The sequence below is a fragment of the Macaca thibetana genome, chromosome 8, assembly GCF_024542745.1.
Source record: "Macaca thibetana thibetana isolate TM-01 chromosome 8, ASM2454274v1, whole genome shotgun sequence".
In the NCBI taxonomy this organism is placed as follows: Eukaryota; Metazoa; Chordata; class Mammalia; order Primates; family Cercopithecidae; genus Macaca; species Macaca thibetana.
In genome coordinates this window covers 12,982,443-13,003,653 of record NC_065585.1, presented here as the reverse complement: position 1 = coordinate 13,003,653, position 21,211 = coordinate 12,982,443, and the positions used below count along the sequence as shown (strand labels likewise).

General features: G+C 42.8%; 1 protein-coding gene across 1 annotated transcript in view; it reads right to left on the bottom strand.

The window, feature by feature from the left end:
* The window catches only part of KCNQ3 (potassium voltage-gated channel subfamily Q member 3), a 360,731-nt gene that overhangs the window by 15,064 nt on the left and 324,456 nt on the right, over positions 1-21,211 (bottom strand). The window contains exons 10-11 of the mRNA XM_050801594.1: positions 2,818-3,020; positions 1,740-1,842 (exon numbers count right to left, since the gene is read on the bottom strand). Of these exons, the coding sequence (XP_050657551.1) occupies positions 1,740-1,842; positions 2,818-3,020 (306 nt within the window). The remainder of the gene's footprint in view (positions 1-1,739; positions 1,843-2,817; positions 3,021-21,211) is intronic.

The window sequence follows — 21,211 nt, the reverse complement described above, 5'->3', positions numbered from 1 at the left end:
ATCCCAGGGCCATACAGCTGATGAGGGCTGAGCTGGTCCTCAAACCCAGATGGGGTGCTGACGAGGCTGGTGCTCTGAATCACTGTCACACTGCTTTCTATTTGAGCACAGCTGATGTATCTCATCCTCAAGAGCCTCTTGAATTATTTTGCTTGGGAGCTCCTAGAAAAGAAAAGCTGGTTTCTGTTCCCTGAGTTTTTTCAGGTTCCTTATAAAGTGGGGCGCCCAGAACTGGTAGATGAAATCAAAGCCTCACGTCCATCCTTTATTGGTTCCTCCCTGGAAAGCAATCAAGTCACCCCTGATGGGTAGTGTTCCTTGGGAGCCACATCGTGAAGTTAACTCCTGCTGATCACAGAGTTTATTCAAACCCCTAATCACAGGTCAGTGTCAGGAGGTCACAGCCCTTCCCAGGCCCTTCTATCTGGTGCTTGCGCAAGTCATTTTAACGGTGCATTCAAAGTTCATTTTGTTTGCCATAGCTCATGGCTTTAGCCTCTAAACATTATTTATGGTATATTGATTATGGTACTACCTAATTTGCTTGCCATCCTTCCCATCTTTGTGCCATTTTATAAGCCTTCTCTTTACATCGTTCCATACAGGTGAGAATCTATAAACTAAGGCTCACAGGTCAAACTCTGGCTCACTGCCTGATTTTGATAGTAAGGTTTGACTGGAACTCAGCCACACCCACTCCTTTATGCACTGTCTATGGCTGCTTTTGTGCTACAATGACAGAGCTGAACACTCGTAGCAGAGACCTATGGACCATGAAGCCTAAAACATTTACTATCTGACCCTTTCCAGAAAAGTCTGATGACCTCTGAATGAAGGCATCAGTGAAAATGCTAAAAGAAGAGCAGAAGAGGGCACAGACCAGACTATGCAGTGTCCCAGCAGAGATCGCCCTCCAGGTCAACACAGGTTCATTAACTGGCTTTCTCTGAATAAAGGCTTTCAGCCAGTGAGGAATCTAGATAGCTGTGTTTTCATACAACCACATTTCTGTCATATCCTACATAAAGGTGTCAGGAAAATCCACGTCCAAGGCTTTGCTGAGGTCTACACATTGTAACACGACTGTGCTTCCCTAGCTATTGGAATGAGAATCTTGCTGAAAAGACCATGATGAGTTGGAGAAGTCACCTTAGTTTCTAGAATTCACTGCTACCTTTATGAGGTGCTTACATGCTGATAAAGTTTAAGTAGTAGCATGCTTTTTTCATTTTCTTGCAGAATTTTAAAGCAAAACAGAAATAGCTAGAATGGATCATGGTCTCTGCTGATACAGACAAAAAAACTATAATTTATTATCTTGTTAAAAATGCGAACTAATTAAAAAGAACTATATGGATGAAGTTAAGCAGAAGAAAAAACATTTTGAGCAAGAAGCCTCTACAGGAAGAAAACCCTCCACCCTGACGCCCTTTAAAATACATGGTGGTTACCGCCAGAGCAGAACAGAGGAGGTGGAAATACTGTCGGGAGGGCTGTGGGGCGTGTGTATAACAAGGCAGGCACCCAAGAGTCACCCAACATGATTCGCTCATGTCCGGATCATTTTTCCTGGGGCAGCATACAGTACTTACTTACTTCTGGGACCTGAGTCAGGGTTAGTGGAGGGGCTTATTTTCCCCCTTCCCAAAGTGCAAGAGAATTTTATAAGCCCCATCCTGTAGGAGTTGAGCTGGAGCTAGGGAGGCACACGGGCACCGGTGGGGCCGAGGGGGCATTACCTGACGGCTCGGATGGCGGCCTTCAGGGTAGGGATCATGTCTTCAATGGGGAAGTCATTCCCATAGCCCCTGTCTTCTGCTGTGGGGTCGCCTGTCCCGGCATCTGGGAGGAAGACACGCATATCAACGGCAGGCCACAGCCCTGGAAAAGGCTTGGGGACCCCATTGTTTGGTCAAAGCCTTCCACGCCTCTGGATGTGTCGATCCCCAGAGTCTTTGTTTCCACGTTGTGAGACCCCACAGTACTCTCAAGCTGTGATGCTGCTCAGCCTTTCTTGGCACCCTCATTCTATTATCCAGAAGTCCAAGCCAAAAGTGTGGACAGCTCATGACTGGTGGTGGAGGACAAGGCTAGCAGGGAGGAGAAGTGAGCTCTGCAGTGCCAGAGTGGCCCCCAGAGCCAGAAGCCAGCGAGGGACACAGAAGCCAGCAAAGGACACACACTGTGCAGGCCTTGGAGCCAGACAGGCCTCAGCTGGGGCTTTTGCTCTGTCAGTCTCTATCCTGGTGACCTTGGGGAGGTCACTTTCTGAGCCACACACACCTCAGAGGTCTTGGAGAGAACTGAATGATGCAATGAGGACTGAGGGCCTGGGTGGGCTCAGACACTGAGGACACAGGCTTTTCTGCCTGTCCTCCCTTTGCATAAGTAAAAGAGGCACATGAGGCCATGGCTCCTACAGCCTCCAGAGGGCGCTTTTCTGCCACCTCTTCCTATGCCCTGGTCTCTAGATCGCTTGGCACATGGCACCACCCCATCCTTCAAGTTGACTTCCATAACAATTCAATCACGGGGCGGGATGGGTGGGGGACACCCTTAGAAACTAAGGAGACAGGCTTCCAGGCTCCTAACTTGGGAGCCTCCAGCCCTAGACTCCTGGGAATACATCACAATGCCTCCGCCCAAGGGACAGGAGGAGTAAGGGAAGCAAGAAGATGGCTTGGCGAGGGAAGGGAGAGAGTTACCTTGTGGACTCGAAGGTTCTTAAGTGGGGAGAGGGAGAGGTGAGGAAGGAAGTGGGGTTGGGGGAGGGAGAAGTGGAGGAGACAGGGAGGGACATAAAAAGGCATTCATTACCTTCAGAACTCTGCCAGAAAGCGTAGGCTTTCATGCGGAAGGCCGTGCGGAAACGCTCTTTATTGTTTAAGCCAACAGGCTTTGGTTCTTTAGAAGGACTTTCTTCTATGGCATCTACATTCAGAGGGGTAAATAGCTTTCCTTTAGTATTGCTACCACGAGGATTAGAAAGGCGAACCCGATCCAAGAGACCCAGCTTTTGGCTACAAAATAAGCAAAAGTGAACAATTTTCCTCCTTCAGTGCAGGCTCTTACAATTTCCCATCCCTCCATAAAGACTCATACATGCTCCTCCAAGGAGGAATGGGGACCGTGCATTTCACAGTGCTGAATCTGACTCAGCAGCTTGGAATCGGACAGGGCGTGGTTCAGATCCTAGCTCCACAGCTTGCTAGCCTTATACCCTGGGCGAGTTTTGTTTTAACTTCTCTGAATGTCAATTTTCTCATATGCTTAAATGCTGCTTACATGAGATGCAGGCTATAAATTGCCAACTCATCCTAGTATGCTGCAGAGATTCGTCTTTCCCCATGCCCATTTCCTGTATCAATAACTTCCTGCCTCTCCTGTGTATCATCCCATGGTGCCCGGATAGTGATTTACACAGACAAATCCTTATCAAAGTGTTCCTCCTTGAAAAGAACCTGACAACACAAATGACATAAAGCAGCACTCTTAATTTGGTGTCCACAAACAGACTCTTACGGATAGAATTTGGCAGTCCATGAGTTTGGATGGGGAAAAATACATTTTTAATTTATAACTTCTAACTAAAATTTAGCATCTCTTTCCATTATGAATGTGGGCAACAAACTCCAGTAATATCCTAAATGCCTGTGACTGTCCACAACAAAAATCACAGATAATTTTATATCCTGTTATTTCAAGGTATTGTTTATGCTCATGATGGCTTCAAGATTATGGTGGTATTCAATCTGCCACCAGGTTCATCACAAAAATGCACGTATATGACTACATCTCAAAATTTTAAAGATTTTGGTAATGCTTTATCCATATAATCAGCTTCTTTTGTAAGTGTATATTGTATTTTGTTTATAGATTCAAAATTATTCTGAGAAGGGGTCCATGGCCTTCACGATACTGCTAGAAGAGTTCCTGGTACAAAGAAAATGGTTAATAATGCCAATATAAAATTGCCCTGGTGCAAAAATCCAGCTGCACCTTGACTTAAGCCCAAGTCCACCCTTCCCATCGGGCTGACCTGGGGTAGATCTATGACCTTTTTGAGCCTCAGTTACCTCATCTGTAAAGTAGGGATAAGCATTCTCTGCTTTATCTGGTTGCTATGAGATGATGTTTGTCCAGGATTTGGCATAGAGTGTGACACACAGCGGGTGCTCTATACATGTTAATTTCTTCCATTTCTCGGCTTTTGCCCCCTTACCCTAGTGAGCACAAAGGATAAAGCCTTTTTTGTGGTACTTTCCAAAGAGCGCCACATTGTGTGTTTTCACCCAGTGGTATACTCAATGCAACAGCTTCTGCTCCCTTACCCCACACAGAGCTTGGCACACAGGAGGCACTCACTCGTGTACTTGTGAAATAAATGAGACAGTGAACGAATATGGGTGATCCAATCAGTTCTGCATGGGTTTGTGATAATTTTGTGTTTTCTAAAGAGCATGTCTGGTTAGGATAGTCATGTGCCCCTGCCAGAAGCTGCTGCTACCTTTGAAGCTGGGTACAGTGTGGAGGTCATGGTGTTGTGGCTGCTGGAAGAGGAGTGAACACTCCTCCTGCCACACAGTCACCCTGTGCTTTCTGAACACCAGGTCCTCGTCTGTCATGGGGGCCTAACAACAGCTGCTTCATAGAGGGTTAGGGAGTATTACACGTGATAATTTATGTAACATTTCTTGCCTACAGTCCGGCATACAGAAGGCATTAAGAAATCTCTGAAAAAACAAACCAGTGAATGAATGAATGAGTATATGAATGAGCAGTGAGCAGCTGTTATTCCTGACTTCCTCTGGATCTGTTCTCTCTCACCCAGCACTGTTCCAGAAGTTTGATTGAGGAACTCCATTAATAACCAGCCCAGGATAAATTTAGAAAAACGCCAATGCTCAGCCAGCTCCATCTTCCTTGAACTGAAGTCAACATTTTTTGGAATTGCTTTCCTGGCTGCTACTAGATAAATGACTAATAGGACAGAGAATATATCAGAACTCGTGGGCTAAAAATAGTGAACGAAGCAGGAACTGAGCTGAACACACATTGAAGTCTTTCTGGCACTGCACTGTATGGAGACAGTACATTTCCATGCCTGCCTGCTCCACTGAACTATGTAGTGCTAGCTAGGCAAAGACTCTGCCTGGCTATCTTTGAACACGGTACATTTCCCTGCTCAGAACATCCGAATATTCAGTACAGCAACTAAGATCATGGGCAAAACCAGCCTGGTGGAAGCATCCTGACAAACCGTGTGACCTAGGACACATCACTTATGCTTTCTGGTCTCCAACTTCCTCATGGGCAAAATGATGACCATAAGCCCATGCTTTTCATAGATGTTTAAAGGTTAAATGAGGTAATGCATGTCCAGTGCTCAGCCAACTGAGATTCAGGAAGCGCTCAATAGATATTAGCTGTCATTATTAACTCGGTAAGTAATCCTTTTCCCACAGAGGCAGTAGAAGGCTGACGATGTGTGTGAAAAGGATGGATACAATTCCCTGGGCCATAAATAAAGGTTTTGTTGTTGTTGTTGTTTAAATGAACTGCAATGAGTTTGAGAGATTTATATATTATTTTACAGTACTTCTTAATGCTAGTCTAAAAAGTTCAACATTGTCATTGCACTCTACTTCCGTAGGAGACAAATATATGGGGAGCTTAATTCCAGATAAACTAAGCAAGACAAAATTAATAGCAGCCACTTTTTCCTGAATTGAAGTTTCAGTATAATTGTTGAATATAAGGAAGATAATCAGAGGATTTTCTTGGTTCTCCCTGTGCTGGGATTTAGGATTTGCTTGTTAGGCATTTAAATGCTTCACTGCAACCTCAAACAGTCTGGATTGCTTTGGCCACGTTCACTTAAAACCCCATTGGTCACAGATGACAGTTCAGACGGTGTTAGGAATCCAGATGCATGGAACAAAGTCAGAAGTCTTGGCTCAGAATCACTCACAGCCATTGCACCTAAGAGGCTTATGGAATTCTTCCTCCAGCAAAGTGGATGATCAGCTTACTTCTTAATTGTGTTGCCTGAAATCCAAGACCCCAAAGGATAATCAAATGCAAGGCAAAGTTCACCGCTGAAACTCAAAACCCATCTCTGTTCTACATTGTATGGATTTCCAGTGCATAATTAAGGTGTTGTTCTAGGAGGGCACTGAAGATCTTGCAAGAAAAGCCTTCCCCAGAGCTGACATCAGATTTTCTTCAAAAGCTAGGGCTCTTGACATGATAAGTGCAGGCAAACAACTTCCAAATACAAATTGTAAAAACCGCAAATAGATGGACTGGGCATGGCAAAGTAAAATCAAGGTTGTTCTACCCTGGACAATGCGGCTCTTGTCCTGGGCTCCTCCTTCAGGTATCAGCACAGGGAACTCCAGCCATGTTCAACTCCGTGTAGTTTCTTCACATTCTGTGTTTTGCATGTGCTGTGAACTCGACCTGGGAAAACCTTCATCCCCTTTTTTCATCTAAATGACTCTTATTTTTATCTAAAACATGGTCCAAGCCTCAGCCCCACATCTGGACTTTCAGTGCAGTGGCTACTGGGATCCATTAGACATCCATTCTCCGTGCCCCTAGTCCACTTCAGGCTTTTCTCATCCATGGCACTCGGCCACTGCAGGGAAACATTTGACTTAATAGGGACTCCCCTACTACATCAGTGGTTCTCAACTGGGGGTGATTTTGATCCCCCTGCCAGGGCACATTTGGCCATGCCTGGAGATACTTGGTGATATAATAATGAGAAGTACTATTGCCATCTAGTGGTGAGAAGCCAGAGATGCTGTTAAACATCCTGCAATGCACGGGAAATTCCCAAAAAAGAATTATCTGTAGCAAATATCAATAGTGCTGAGGTTGAAAAACTGAAAGGTAAGCTTTTGGACCAGAAACTACCATGTTCAACTTGTATATACAGGATCTAGCACAGTGTCTGGCATGTTGCCAGCACTAAAAGTATTATTACAATGTTGAATGAATGAAGGAAGTAATAAAATATTCAATCTTCTGATTAACAAAATGCATCTAACCTCAGCTGAGAGAGGGACTGCTGTATAGTGGAAAGAGAGTGGACTTTAGAGTAAGAGAACTGAGTTCAAATCTCTACTTGTGGTTTATATTTCACTTAGGAAAGTCATTAACTCAGATTCAATTTCATCTATGAAACGAAGCTAATATTTATTCATTCAACAAAAATGTGTTCCACACTTTGTAAATCCCAGGCTCAAGGTAACTTGTTGAACATACATTGGTGATTAAAACCAACGTGGTTTTCAGTCTCTAGTGAGCTTATGATAAAGTCAAGAAGTCATATAATAAGTAAACAGACACACACATTCATTGCTAGAAATCTGACAAGGAGACCAAGAGAATGCAGTAATGAAGAGCAACGGGAGGTTGACAGGTAGGGTGGCTCGGGAAGGCATCTTGAGTGGATAGGAAGATGAATTAGGAAACCAATTTCAGGATTATTAATCAAGGATTAAGATGATGATGGTCCAGACACAGAAGCTGAGATCTGAAGGGTCAGAAGCTGGATTTCAAAGAAAGGAGGCAAGAACTCTCTAGGCAGAAGAACTGCATGTGGGTGCAAGGGGCATGAGGACTGGACTGCGGCACCAAAGGGAGGGCATGTGGCCAAAATATTCTAAGTGAGAGGCAGAGTGGCACCAGATGAGATCAGAGTTCAGATAAGTCAGAGACTTAAGAAACGAAATAAAATTTAAACAGAAATAGAAAATAGGAGTTTCCTTTGTGTTCTAAATGTACCCGGGTCCTACAAAATGTTTGAGGATAAAGTATATGAAGTTTGCATTTTAAAAAACACATACCTGTCCATTGCGGCATTATTAACAACAGTCAAAAGGTGGAAGTAACCCAAATGTTGTCCATCAGTGGATAAGTAGATACAAAAAATTAATGGACATACAACGGGATACCATTTGGTATTAAAATGGAAAGAAATCCTGACACATGTTGCAACATGAATAAACTTTGAGGACATTATGCTAAGTGAAATAAGCCCTTCATGAAAAGACAAATACTATGTGATTCCACTTATATGGGATATCAAGTGTGGTCAAGCTCATACAAACAGAAAGTAGAATGGTGGTTTCCAGGGCCTGGGGGCATGCAAAAGGGGAGCATTGTTTAATAGGAACAAAGTTTTAGTTCTGCAAAGTAAAATGTTCTGGAGATTGGTTTCATAACAATGTGAATATACCAAATACTATAGACCTGTACTTTTTTTTTTTTTAAACAAGGTCTCACTCTGTCATCCAGACTGGAATGCAGTGGTGCCATCTTGCTGACTACAACCTCTGCCTCCCGGGTTCAAGCGATTCTCCTGCCTCAGCCTCCTGAGTTGCTGGGATTACAGGTGCCCACCACCACGCCCGGCTAATTTTTGTATTTTTAGTAGAAACAGGGTTTTGTCATGTTGGCCAGACTGAGTGCCCAGCACAGAACAGCCAATCCCACTTATAGAAGTCAAGGCCTTCTCTCCTTCATTCTTTCATCCTCTCATCTTTTCACGTGGAAAGGATGAGGACTAACAAAAGATCTGCAGTCCCCTTTAAGAGTACTTTTAGAATGCTTCCTAGCATCATGGTGTGCCCTGAGAGAGACAGAGAAAGCAGACAGGTAATAAACACCTGTCACCTACCACATGCCAAACTTTTGAGGCTTTGGTGTCCTATTTTTCTCTCCAAGAAAAGATTATAAATGAAAGTTTCTGTCTGTACTTATTTCTTAAGATATTTTATTCGTTAAAATAAAATGGGAAATGCTAATTGGAGATGAGATGATAATGAACATGAAGTGGCCAAAAGGGGCCTGGAACTTGACGGACCTTCCTTAAATGGCATAAACGTTGAAGAAGATGATGGTAATTTCCCTTTCTTTCTTTCTTTCTCTTTCTTTCTTCTTTCTCCCTTTCCTTCCCTTCCCTTCCCTTTCCTTCCCTTCCCTTCCCTCACCTCCTCTCACCTCCCCTCCCCTTCCCTTCCCCTCCCCTCCATTCTCTTCTCCTCCTTCTCCTTCTTCTTCCTCCTTCTTCCTCCTTCTTCCTCTCTCTCTCTCTCTCTCTCTCTCTCTCTCCTCTCTCTCTCTCCTTTCTTTCTTTCTTTCTACAGAGCCTTGCTCTGTCACCCAGACTGGAGTGCGGTGGCACAATCTTGGCTCACTGCAACCTCTGCCTCCCAGGTTCAAGCGATTCTACTGCCTCAGCCTCCCGAGTAGCTGGGATTACAGGCACCCACCACTACCCCCGGCTACTTTTTCATATTTTAGTACAGACGGGGTTTCACTGTGTTGCCAAGGCTGGCAATTTCTTTACAGCTTTCACACTGTTCATGGTAGAGCTGGGAGAATCAAATAACTCCTATCCTTTGTGTGATGGTTAATTTTATGTGTCAACTTTACTGAACCAAGGGATCCTCAGATAGCTGATAAAACATTATTTCTGTATGTATCTGTGAGGGTGGAAGAGATTAGCAGTTGAATCAGTAGACTGAGGAAAGATCAGCCTTCACCAATGTGGATGGACATCATCGAATCCTTTGAGGGCCCAAATAGATCAAAAGGAGGGAAAGGGTGAATTCACTCTCTTTGTTTGAGCTGAGACATTCATATTCTCTTGCCCTTAGAGATTGGAGGTCCTGGTTCTCAGGTCTTTGAACTCCAAGACTTATACCATTGGAGCTCATGGTTCTCAGACCTTTGGACTTGGACCGAATTACAACTGCTGGCTTTCCTGGTTCTCCAGCTTGCAGACAGCAGATTGTGAGATTTCTCAACCTCTATAATTATGTGAGCCAATTCCCATAATAAATCTTCTGTTATACACCTCGATATATTCCATTGGTTCTGTTTACTGGAGAATTCTGACCATACACTTTATTTCTCTACAGAGGAATTTATTATTTTGTGGCTAGAAATAAAGATTCGCTGTTCATTTAGGTTTTCTGTGCATTTTTCTTGGGGGACAGGTGTGTTTCTTAGCTGATCTAATCAATTGACATTTCTAGAGATTTCTCATATAGAATTGATAGATGCAGGAGGCAGATAAGGAGGAAGGTCCCAGGGAATCTTCAACTGGCCTGTGCACTGGGAGGACGGGGTGGGGCCACAAGAAGTTCCTGCCGCTTGCAGTGGGGAGGAGCCTGACCTCTCCTGTTCCTGAGTGGTGACTTGGGATTCTATCTGTGAGATGGGGGCCTGTTAACAGGAACCCTTCTCACTTTGCTGTGTGGTTTTTCCTTTTGCCCAATAAGTTCCATAACCCCTCACCCTTCAAAGTGTCTGCATGCCTAATCTTTCCTGGCCATGTGACAAGAACCCGGTTTCTTCCTACAACATTTTTTTGGTACCCAGAACATGGAATCTGAGGAAGGGAGGGTGAAATGGGGACCCAAAACCTTTAACTTTTGCTTCTGAGCCTTTTGGTCCTATGGCCTTCATCTTCTTTGTTTCGGGACAGTAATGACACCTATTTTTCCTTTTACAATACAGTACTGGAGGTGGTCCACACTTACCCCAAGGGCCACAGACACATGCGCACAGGACAGTTGGACCAGGCAGCTGCCTACCCCTACTTCCCTACCAGCCAGAGTGCATGGCTGTGGTGTGTGCCTCATGTGTGTGCAGTGTCCAATGACCATGCAGGGTAAGGATGAGTCATAGCTGCTGCCTGGGCCCCAAGCAACTGGCTGGTATTCCCCACCACGTGTCCACAGAGTCCCCACCTACCCCAGCTAGAGACTCCAGCTCTCTCCCACAATAGTTAAGCTTATCTCCCTGGTGCAGACACCATTTGCCATAAGAATAAGAGGTTCTTCCCCCAGTCATCCTTTTCTCTTCTCCACCCTGTCAGCAGTTAACACAGCCCTGCATTTAACCTCCTTTTCTCTACACTGTCAGCAGATGACTTTAAAACAAGGGTTTGTTTTTTGTTTTTTGTTTTTTTTTTTCCTTTTGGAAGACATTTTGTTGGGCTGGAAATGATTGGGATCACTGTATTTTTGGCAGAGTTTTAATTGTGAGAAAGGATTTGTGAGGTTAGTCTTAAGCTGTAGCCAATCTGGTGTGCTTTGCACATCTTTCTGTATGGCTGGTAGCAAACTTTGCTGCAGGCCTCAATCTTGATTTACATCCTTAAGGGCGTGGCCTGTAACCTTGTGGCAAGGCTTTGTTCAGCCTTTGGGCGGCCTGGATTCAATCCTGGCCTAGGGAATGAGTCCTTTCTGGTATGATATGTGAACGTTTGCTGTTCGTTGATTCCCTTACCCTCTATGAACCACCTTGGATTTTCCTTTCTCTGAGCCTTTAGTAAAGTTTGAAAGTCAGAAATATTGGCTGTTTGGCATGGCTAAAGTTGGCTAATAAGGGAGTTAAAAGGATTTTCTTAAGGAGTGCTCACCTTAATTAAAAGTGGATTATCCAAGTTATAGTTACATTTACAAGGACTTTGTTTTCCTTTTCTTTGACCTTGTTTTGCTGCAAAAAGGGTTTTTTTTCGGTTGACTAAAATATTTTTCTCCATTTTGCCTTGCCACTTTTAATGCACACATGAGAGGGGAGAGACCTCTGTTTTCCTCATAGAACCCCAGTAATTAAAAGTACCTGGAGGCCAATAATCCAAATAGGAGATTGGCAAACAAAAGATCTTATGGGGACTGGGTTTTCTTCTGTCTGTCTGTACAGTTATATATATGTTGTGTGTGTGAGATGTCTATAAAAAGAGCTTTAATTAATTGGCCTAAAGGAAGATAAGTGCTTGGATCAAATATTTTTTAAAGGGAAGATAAAAACTGTGGTACCTTTCATTTCATGTGACTTTAATCTTTGAAAAATAAAAACAGCCCTAATAATTATTGGTAAAAAGCAGATGTCATCAAAATATAACTAGGTGGACTAAATTATGCAGGTCAGATACTAGGTTGGCTAAATATTTTAAGGTTATCGGCTGCATTTTTGGCATTTGAGAATTTTTTAATTTGCCGGCTTCACAACTGGTAAGGGCTGGGGACATATGGAACTAACCACACCCTTAATTATGCTGGGAGGCATCAAACCTTGGCTGCACCTAGCACATAATCAAAACAACTTACTAGGTTTTACATTAAAAATTGTTAAAAGTTACCATTATGACATGTAATTGAGACTACTGGAAATAGATTTATGTGCAAGGTGTGTAAGAACAGTAAAATGTGTTTTTAAGAAAAGGTTATAAAAAGGTATAAAAATATACATTCTCACTTAAGGTTAAAGAATTGTTTTAAATTAGATATGACAAAGCTAAAAGTTTAAACACGTGGTGGAGGGATTGTAAAAATTAATCTTGCAAAAATTCCGTGTGTGAATATATTGATTAAATACAAAAGGGTATTATATGGTTTTTCTGTAAATTGAGCATTAAAATAAAAGCACAACGAGGTATTCTTAAGGCAGTAATCTTCTCTTTAGCAAAATTTGTAAAGGGTTATAAAAGGTTTTTGCTTTTTTAAAATTTCTGAGTCATCATTTTGGCAAAATAAATAATTTGTGGTAGTATGTAATTCTATTTCATAATGTAAACTGTTTTAAGCCTCTAACATATTTAACAGGTTTGCCCAAATCAAACTTCAGTTTCAAAACTGTGTTTCCTGATATCTGGATTTTTGGATGCTTCAGAGGTCCTCTGGAGTATCCAGAAAAGAGAAGTAAACAGGATTATTTGACATGTTTATGTACATGGGATTGATACAATGGTATTCAATCTTCTTTAGGCTATATTTTGGCGAATAATACCAATATATGTTCCAAAATTGTATGGGATTTCTAAAATCTTAATGTCTAAGTACATGCTGTCATAATTAAGATTATGTTAAGTTACTGGATACCATGAGATAACCAAACTTCTTTGTCAATTGTGTTTCTAACTCTAACTACCCTGAACATTTTGACAATTGTTGCCTTGTTTTAACCTCTTTCAAAAGACGGTTTATAATAAGCTACAGAACTTTGACAGTTGCTCTCAAATACAGGTTTCTGATAACTTTGGAGATTGTGCCATTGGAATAAAGAAAAAACGTATAGGACTCATGAAGAGCTAAAAATGTTCACGAATATCAAGCAAAACAAGAGCTAACTGAATGAACTCACAGAAAACCAAAGCAATCTTTTTTACTTTTGCTTGGAATATTGCTGGTTCTTGTTTTCTTTTTCAGAGTCAAGGAAACTTATTTTCAACTATTTACAGCCTTTACCTATTGAGTAAGGTATACTCTGTGAACAAAATTTGGAGCATGTTTCTTTCTCTCTGTCTGCTTGTCCTAGAATTTGGAAACTAGTTGTGACTATTCTTTACTCATGGCAATACAGTTGTTTGCATCAGTGCAATAAGAATCCATTTTCTTTTGCAACAGGACACAATTGTAGAAACTGGTTGTTTTACCAAGGCTTTGACTGGAAAAGCATTCTTCCTTTTAAGGAGTCAAGCTTGACTTGCAGAGCCAATAAAAACCCCTTCGAAAAACCTGGCCTTATACCCTTGTCTACACAGTCCCTGTACAGGGTTCCTGACCTGTGGTCAGTAAAAAATGTCACTTTCTAACAGGCCCAGGATCTCCAAGTTTATCTTGGGACCTTAAGAGGAGAGGATCACCCAACTCACAGGTATTTGAGGATACAAACCCATGACTGGGCTCTGCTTTAAAAGGTCTTATCTGAGATTCCTTGTGGGACAGAGTTCCATCAAAGCCAGTCTAAAAGGCCTATGTAGAGATAATTATTCTTGCTGCACTTTATGCAAATAATCAGGCCAAGTATAAGACTAAAATCTATTTTGCAAACAACGTCATCCTATCATGATTTTTTTTTTTTAACAAAAATGAGTATTGGAGAGAGAGGAATTATGTTTCAAAACCTATCATAAGTTTGTCATTAAATTCTAAACTCATTCGTTGTTTTTTAAGTTTTTGCCTACATTTTAGACTAACCCTGATTGTTGCTGTGAACTAACCAGAAATCTCTGGGTGCAGCTCAGAAGAAACAAGAGGGATGGGTAATGTGAAAATCTGGATCAATATTCTAGTTCTGAGCCATTATCTTGCAAATCCTGCCAGACGATGGGAATAAATAGAGTGCCCCTAACCCAGAGGTTTTCTTTTTGGGAAAGTAAGACCAAGAGAGACAACCAAAGCCAAGCACCATGCATCCAAAGATATCCTTTTCTCTCCCTGGGTGTGTCATAAGACATCCTTTTCTCTCCCTTGTTAGAGAAAGACTTAATTCCACAGCTTCACTTTAGTATTCAGCTCATGATAAGGAGTCCATGCAGTCCCCCCAAGACACATTTTTGTTCCAAACTCAATTCCAAGCTTTGGGTCAAAGCCCTAGGAAAGCAAACTGGATCTGAGGGATCCAGAGGGAGATAATAACAGCAGTTAAAAGACACAGCACAGTTAAGCGTGACTGATTCCTGCTGAGTAAGCCAAGCTTCCCGTTTCATGGATAAAAACACCCTCTTACATCACACTAGTATTCATGGCATAAATGATGTCTAGGTAATTCAAGGCTATTGACAGCAGGGGAGAGAGGACATATGTGGGTAAGAGTGGATACTCCTACCCTGCAGACCCCCCCATTAACATGGGTGAAAGCCTCTTTAACACCCATGGGTGGCACCCTGCCATAGTCACCAGGACTCAGGGATAGAAGGAGGAAGGAGAGAAAGAGGAATGCCTCATTTTCCCTCCCTCAGGTACCCTAGGTATTTGCTAGAAAGAGAAAGGAGCCAGGGACACCTGTTCCCCTCTTTGTAGTTGAGTAGCCATTCATCTCTGTACCCCTTTCAAATGCATCCTGAACCTCTGGGATGCCTTTGAAAAAAAATGCCTTTTTTTTCCTCCCTTTTTCCTCCTCTGTGCTCTCTTCAATGATAGGTCATTGTGTCTCTATGTTATGGGAGACTCCTTTCAGGTGGAGCCTCCAAACTGGGAAAAGTTAATTTCCCAAACCTTAAACTGGTTGGCTTAGGACTGGGCTCAGGGGAAGGGAACCCAGAAGCCATCAAAAAGGTAAAAGTTTGTTTGTTTTTTTTATCCAATCGGGCTTTTTGCCCCCTTCTCCCCATGCAAACTGGTAAAAGTCCTTGGGATTTTTGAGCTGTCCTTACCACACCCTCTTATTTCATATTTCTACATGTTTTCTAATAACTCAGTTTGTCCCTTCTTCAGGCCATCAAACTCCAGTCATGCAACTGGAGCTTTCGGCAATGGCCCCTTCTGGTGGGAACCCTTGGATAGGCCTCTGAGGGTGATTTGACGGCCATTTTCCCAAAATAGCACCCCTGTCAACAGGAAGCAGTTAAGATCTGTCTTCATCCTTATCCTCATCCTTATTCTAATGGCAGTTAGATGTACTTCTTTAGAGTAGCGAATGATAGATGCAGGAGGTGATAAGGTCCCTGGAGAATCCCCAACCAGCCTGTGCACTGGGATGATGGGGTGGGGCTGCAGGAAGTTTGTGCAACTTGCAGGGAGGAGGAGCCTGGCCTCTCCTGTTCCTGGGTGGTGACTTGGGATTCCAACTGAGAGATGGAAACCTGTGAACAGGAACCCCGCTCACTTTGCTGTGTTGCTTTTCTTTTTTCCTTTTCACTCAATAAATTTTGTAACCTCTCACTCTTCAAAGTGCCTGCATGCCTAATCTTTCCTGGTCATGTGACAAGAACTCGTTTTTTTCCTACAACAGAATCAGGTGACTGGAGAGAAGATCACAGGCCTAGGCCCCCAAAGCTTGAAGGATGAAAGAATAAAAGATGGAAGGAATAAAATTAGGACCTTAATTCTTTCTTCAGCTCAGTGTAAATCTACTTAGCGCTTGAGAGGCCAGAAGAAAGGTCTTCAGTGGATTCTTCCCTGTTCTCTTCTTTCTGGTAGAGCTTAGAGTTTCCTTTCTTTGTGCCTGTTTCTCCTGCCCCTGTGTCTCTAACATCTCCCTACCAGCACTCCCGACACTACATTGTTCTTTTCGGCTGACACATCTGCTCCCCCCATCAGATTGTGAGGGCCTTTCCCATTAAAATAGGAGTTGCAATTCCCCGAGAATCTTCAGGGCTGACAAAAAGCAGAGCTCTTAATACTCAGTGTTTAGGTTAGGGAAGGCAGAGGATAGAATGAAGGAAGGATGGATGGAAGCAAGGAGAAAAGTGTTGCAAAGCCAGGATTCAAATCTAGGTTGATCTGACTCCTAAACTAGCTCTACAGCATATGGAAATAACCCCAGGCCAAGAAAACCTCGAAATATGGGTGCAAATCGGGATAACAATGATAATAAAAGCAAATCTTTAAATAATACTTACCATGGGCCAGGATCTATTCTAAGCACACAATCCTTACCACAGCCCTAGGAGATAGGTACCCTTATTATAACCATCATATAGATGAAGAAACTGAAGCACAGTGAGGTTTGTAATGTGCCCAGAATCACATAGCCAACATTATTAAAAGTAATCTGTAACTTGCAGTGTCTAACGTGGTAAAACAGCATGGTTCCAATTCTACTACTATGGCTGGAAACTCATAGAACAAAGGACCGGAAGTAGCTTGGAAATCACCTAGCTCAATCTCTGACTTCTAGAGATAAGGGACCTTGGGCCCAGGTGGCAGGTGATTCCCAAAAGGCTGGCTATCCTGGGGAAGGGGAAGGACAGATAAGGCAAGGGGGAAGCAGGATTGTGATTAGACTGACCACTCGATTGGAAGGAACAGCATCATGATTTTGAAATAACTCTGATGTGTTAATTGGGTTATCTCAGTTAAACAGGAATGCAAAATTAGTTCTGCTGAACTCAAGGGCCTGTTTGGTTCCTTCTAACCCAGTGAGTCTGCGGATCTATGAGGATGATTCCAGTACATTTGCAACTGGTACTCCAATGATACTGATGTGAATGTGGAGAGCGACATATTATTTTCTTCTGGTCTCGTAAGAAATGTTTTCTCAATTTACCTAAATCTCTTGTCTGAATAACACACCGGTTGATCAGCACTGATCTCTAGTGAGCATTTACTACAGGCTGAGCTGTCTTTAAGGTATGATAGGTGTGATTGAGCCAGCCCATGTGGTCAGCATTATTATGATCTCCACTTCACAGATAAGAACATGGAGACACAGAGAGGTTGCATAAGTTGCCAAGAGCACACAGCTAATTACAAGGGAAGCCAGGTTTTGAAGTCTAGTAGTCTAACTCTGGACTGTGTTCTCAGTCCCTATGGCTATGACTACCTCCTAATTCTACTGCCTGGTTATTTTTAGTCCCTAGTTAAAAAGAAGAAATGACCATAGATCTGGAGGGATCCAGGCAGACACAGGTTCAAATCCCAGCCCCTGTGTGAACTGTTTCACCTTGCTAATCCCTAGTATCTCCATTGGTGTAGGGGGATAATAAAATCCAAATCTCTCATAAATATCTATCTCAAAGTCATGTATCCTGGATCTGCTAAGACAGGTTCCCACCATGTGCAACCTACCACACTTGTTTTTGGCAAACATAGAGGGTTAAAGTGTGCCGCCCCGCACAAACACGCTCTGTTGCTAACCCAATACTTGGGAACGTGACCTTATTTGGAAATAGGGTCTTTGCTGATGTAATCAAGTAAAGATGAGGGCATGCTGAATTAGGGTGGGCCTTTAATCCAATGACTGTTGCCTTTATAAGATAAATGAGAGGGAGATTTGGGACACAGACACACTCAGAGGGAAGAAAGCCATGTAAAGTGGGAGGCAGAGATTGGAGGAATGGGTCTAAAAGCCCAAGGATCACCATGAAGTACCTGAAACTAGGAAGAAGCAAGAAAGGACCCTGGTCTAGAGCCTTTGGAGGGAGCATGGGCAGGCCTCTAGCTTCCAGAACTGTGAAAGAATACATTTCTGTTGTTCTAAGTTAACCCATTTTGTGGCAATTTGTTATGGCTGCTGTAGAAATCTAATAGCAAATGACGGCTTGGTGAATGTACTAAGTGAAAAGTTCTGCTTTTAGACTGATGAAGCCAAGTCAGGGAGCTGAGGCATATTCTTGGGTGCTAAGGGATACCATGCTCATAGGTAGAGAGAAGGCCACATGAACCATATGGGGGACCATCTTTTCCCTGTTTTTGAAGTCATAAAAATGGAATGTCTATACTCTCAAAAGAATTGGGAAGAAGCTGATAGCTCTACTAGCTTCTCTCCATGGAAGGAGGTGAAGTATCCAACTGGGTTATGGTGTGTGCAATAGCCATTCGCCCATGTTCTTTGATTGGGAGAGTTCTGTATTAAATGTCAGTGTTCAGATATGATCTTTCTCTCTATAGCTCTCAGTGCCCAGTGGCTGACTGGGAGAGTATCTGCTCTGTCCCTGTGCTGTTTCCAAGGACACACTTGGTGAGAAGTGTTGCCCCTAGAGCCAATCTTGCTTTATCCAGAAAATGTAACCTGTGTTTTATTTTATTTTATTTTATTTTATTTGTTTCACTTTAAGTTCTGGGATACATGTGCAGAACATGCAGGTTTGCTCCATAGGTATACATGTGCCATGGTGGTTTGCTGCACCTATCAACCCACCATCTACGTTTTAAGCCCCACATGCATTAGGTATTTGTCCTAATGCTCTTCTGCCCCTTGCCCCCCATCCACCAACAGGCCCCAGTGTGTGACGTTCCCCTCCCTGTGTCCATGTGTTTTCATTGTTCACCTCCCACTTATGAGTGAGAACATGTGGTCTTTGATAACCTATGTTTTAATACTTTGACTTCTAGGTATATTTCTTAATTGATTCACAATTCAGAGGGGAAGGGGTATTATGCATGGCCCCCCACACCCCACTATCCCAAGAGGAAAATTGAGACTAAGCCTTCAGGACCTATCTGGGATCCCTCTGAGGTTAAAAAAAATTGGTCCAAATCTTACCTCTGCATTTCAGTTACTCTGCATTCTGGGATAATGTTGCAGGGTCTGGATAGCAGGAGAAAATACTAATAGCTATGGCATTGTGTTCAAGCCTTTTGTTTTGCTCTGGTTAACAATTTCCTCATCAGTAAAATTAGGGGATTGGATTGATTGAGCTCTAAATTCATGTTTACCTTCAGTAGTCATTGATTCTGGAGCATGGAAGGTGTTTGATTGCCAACATTGTTCATGACTCTGTGAGATAAATTTCATGTGGCTGATGTCACAGGGAGAAGGCAAAGTGTCAATTATAGCATCTAACTAAATGCTCTTTCACACCACAGATGACCCTGGCTCTGTACCTTTTCTTGCCTCTCTAGCCTCCTCCTGTGGCAGGGACCTCAGCTATGTGGGCCAATAAAGGGTAGAAGAGAACAAAACGAGCCAAAGGGACACCTTCTGTGACTGACTAGATAACTGTTCCCAATAACTGGAAGGAGGAGCACAGTGGTAAGAACCATGAACTACAGAGCTAGACCAACTGGAGCCAAGTCTTGCTCTTGCTACTTTCTAGCTTTGTGACCTTCTGCAAGTCACTTATCTATCTGACCTCAGTTTCTCAATTATAAAATGGGGATTAAAAATAGTACCTATCTCTTAGGGTGGTTATGCAGATGAGATGTGCTTACAACTATGCCAGGGAATCAGTCAGCATTCTTTGTAAGTTACTGTTGGATTATTTGATCCAAAGAATGATTCTCTACTAAATTTGACCACTCTGTAATGGGAAAGACATAATCATCACATAGAGAGAAAGATGGTACCTGGGACAGATTTATTTTCCCCCTGCAAATATGAATACAGAGGAGAAGATTCCTGAAGGCTGCTGTTCAGACTGAATTGGTAGAAAATACAGAGTGAACCACTCGGCTCAGGCAAGCAATTGCTGTCAACACAGTTATCTATTTTGAGAATCTAAAAAATGCTAGTTTCTATCAAAAAGATGTCTATAATTATCAGCACTGTTGCATGTCTACTGAATAGTTATTACGGCTGTTCAAAATGATGGACCTAACACAAAATGCCAGTCTTAATATGGTTAACTGTTCATGTTTTTTAATGCAATATTATTATTAGGAACTTGAAAACTTACAGGTAGAATTTATGCCTGTAATGAACAATTATCGTGTTTTGTCTGCTTGATGTTTCATCGCTCATTCTTTGAGAAAAAAGTGCCCTATTCTTTTCGAGAACTGAGTATCCCACTTCAGTCATGTGACTCTAATGGGGGCTGCTAAGCATAGTATCTTATACCAGCACCCACCCACTCTAACAGGTGGAAATCTGGTCCAGAGCTTAGACAGTAGCAGCTTTTACTCTTCAAGGGGTAGAGGTTGTCCAGGGTGTGAATATATGACCCAAACTGGGTCAATCTGAGTGCTTCTCTGCGATTTTAATAACTGGTGTTGGGTGAAGGGCAGATGGACAGAGGACAGAGGAAATATATGTGATTTTGGAACTGTTAGTATCCACTGCTTCACTGATATGGAGAAAGTCGGCTGAGAGAGTAAAATTGTCACAAAAAGAGAAACAGAGATAAGAGATGAAGAGAGAAAATCCTGGGGTCCCATTCCTTGTTTCTTAGGGGTTCCCACCCTCTCTGATGGCTGGCTATGTGAACCAGTACACCTCCCTCAGTTTAAGTTGGGTGAAACACTATGACACTTGTAGAATAATGAGTCCATCCATCCATCCATCCATTCATCCATCCATCTATCCATTCATCCATTCACTGTCTCACAAAGTTAATATCTACTAAAAGCCAACCATGTGTCAGGCTCTGTTCCAGGCACTGTGTCAGGTGTAGGAGACAATGCAGTGAATAAAACAGACAGAGCTTAGCCCCTGGGAGGCAACTGACTAAATATATATAGCAGGCAATCATCGTAGGATCATGGGGATAGAGGCAGGGGCATGGGCAGAGGGTCAGGAAAAATCTCTCTTGGGAGGTGACGTTAGGTAGGCTCCCAAAAAAAGTGAAGGAGAGGGCTATATAAGATGTGAGATAAGACCTTCTGGCCGAGGGAAGACAAGGGTTGAGATCATGCGTCCATTGTATTAGCCGAGCTCAATCTGCACACATGGATAACAAGGGCATGACAGCCACCTGTGCTGCAGGCAGAGTCCAGCTGATGCAGAGGAAGGCTCATGGACTCCCCGTGCATCTGCAAGGCCCATCTTCTACGTTCGACTTAGATGTAAGTTACGTAAATGCTTG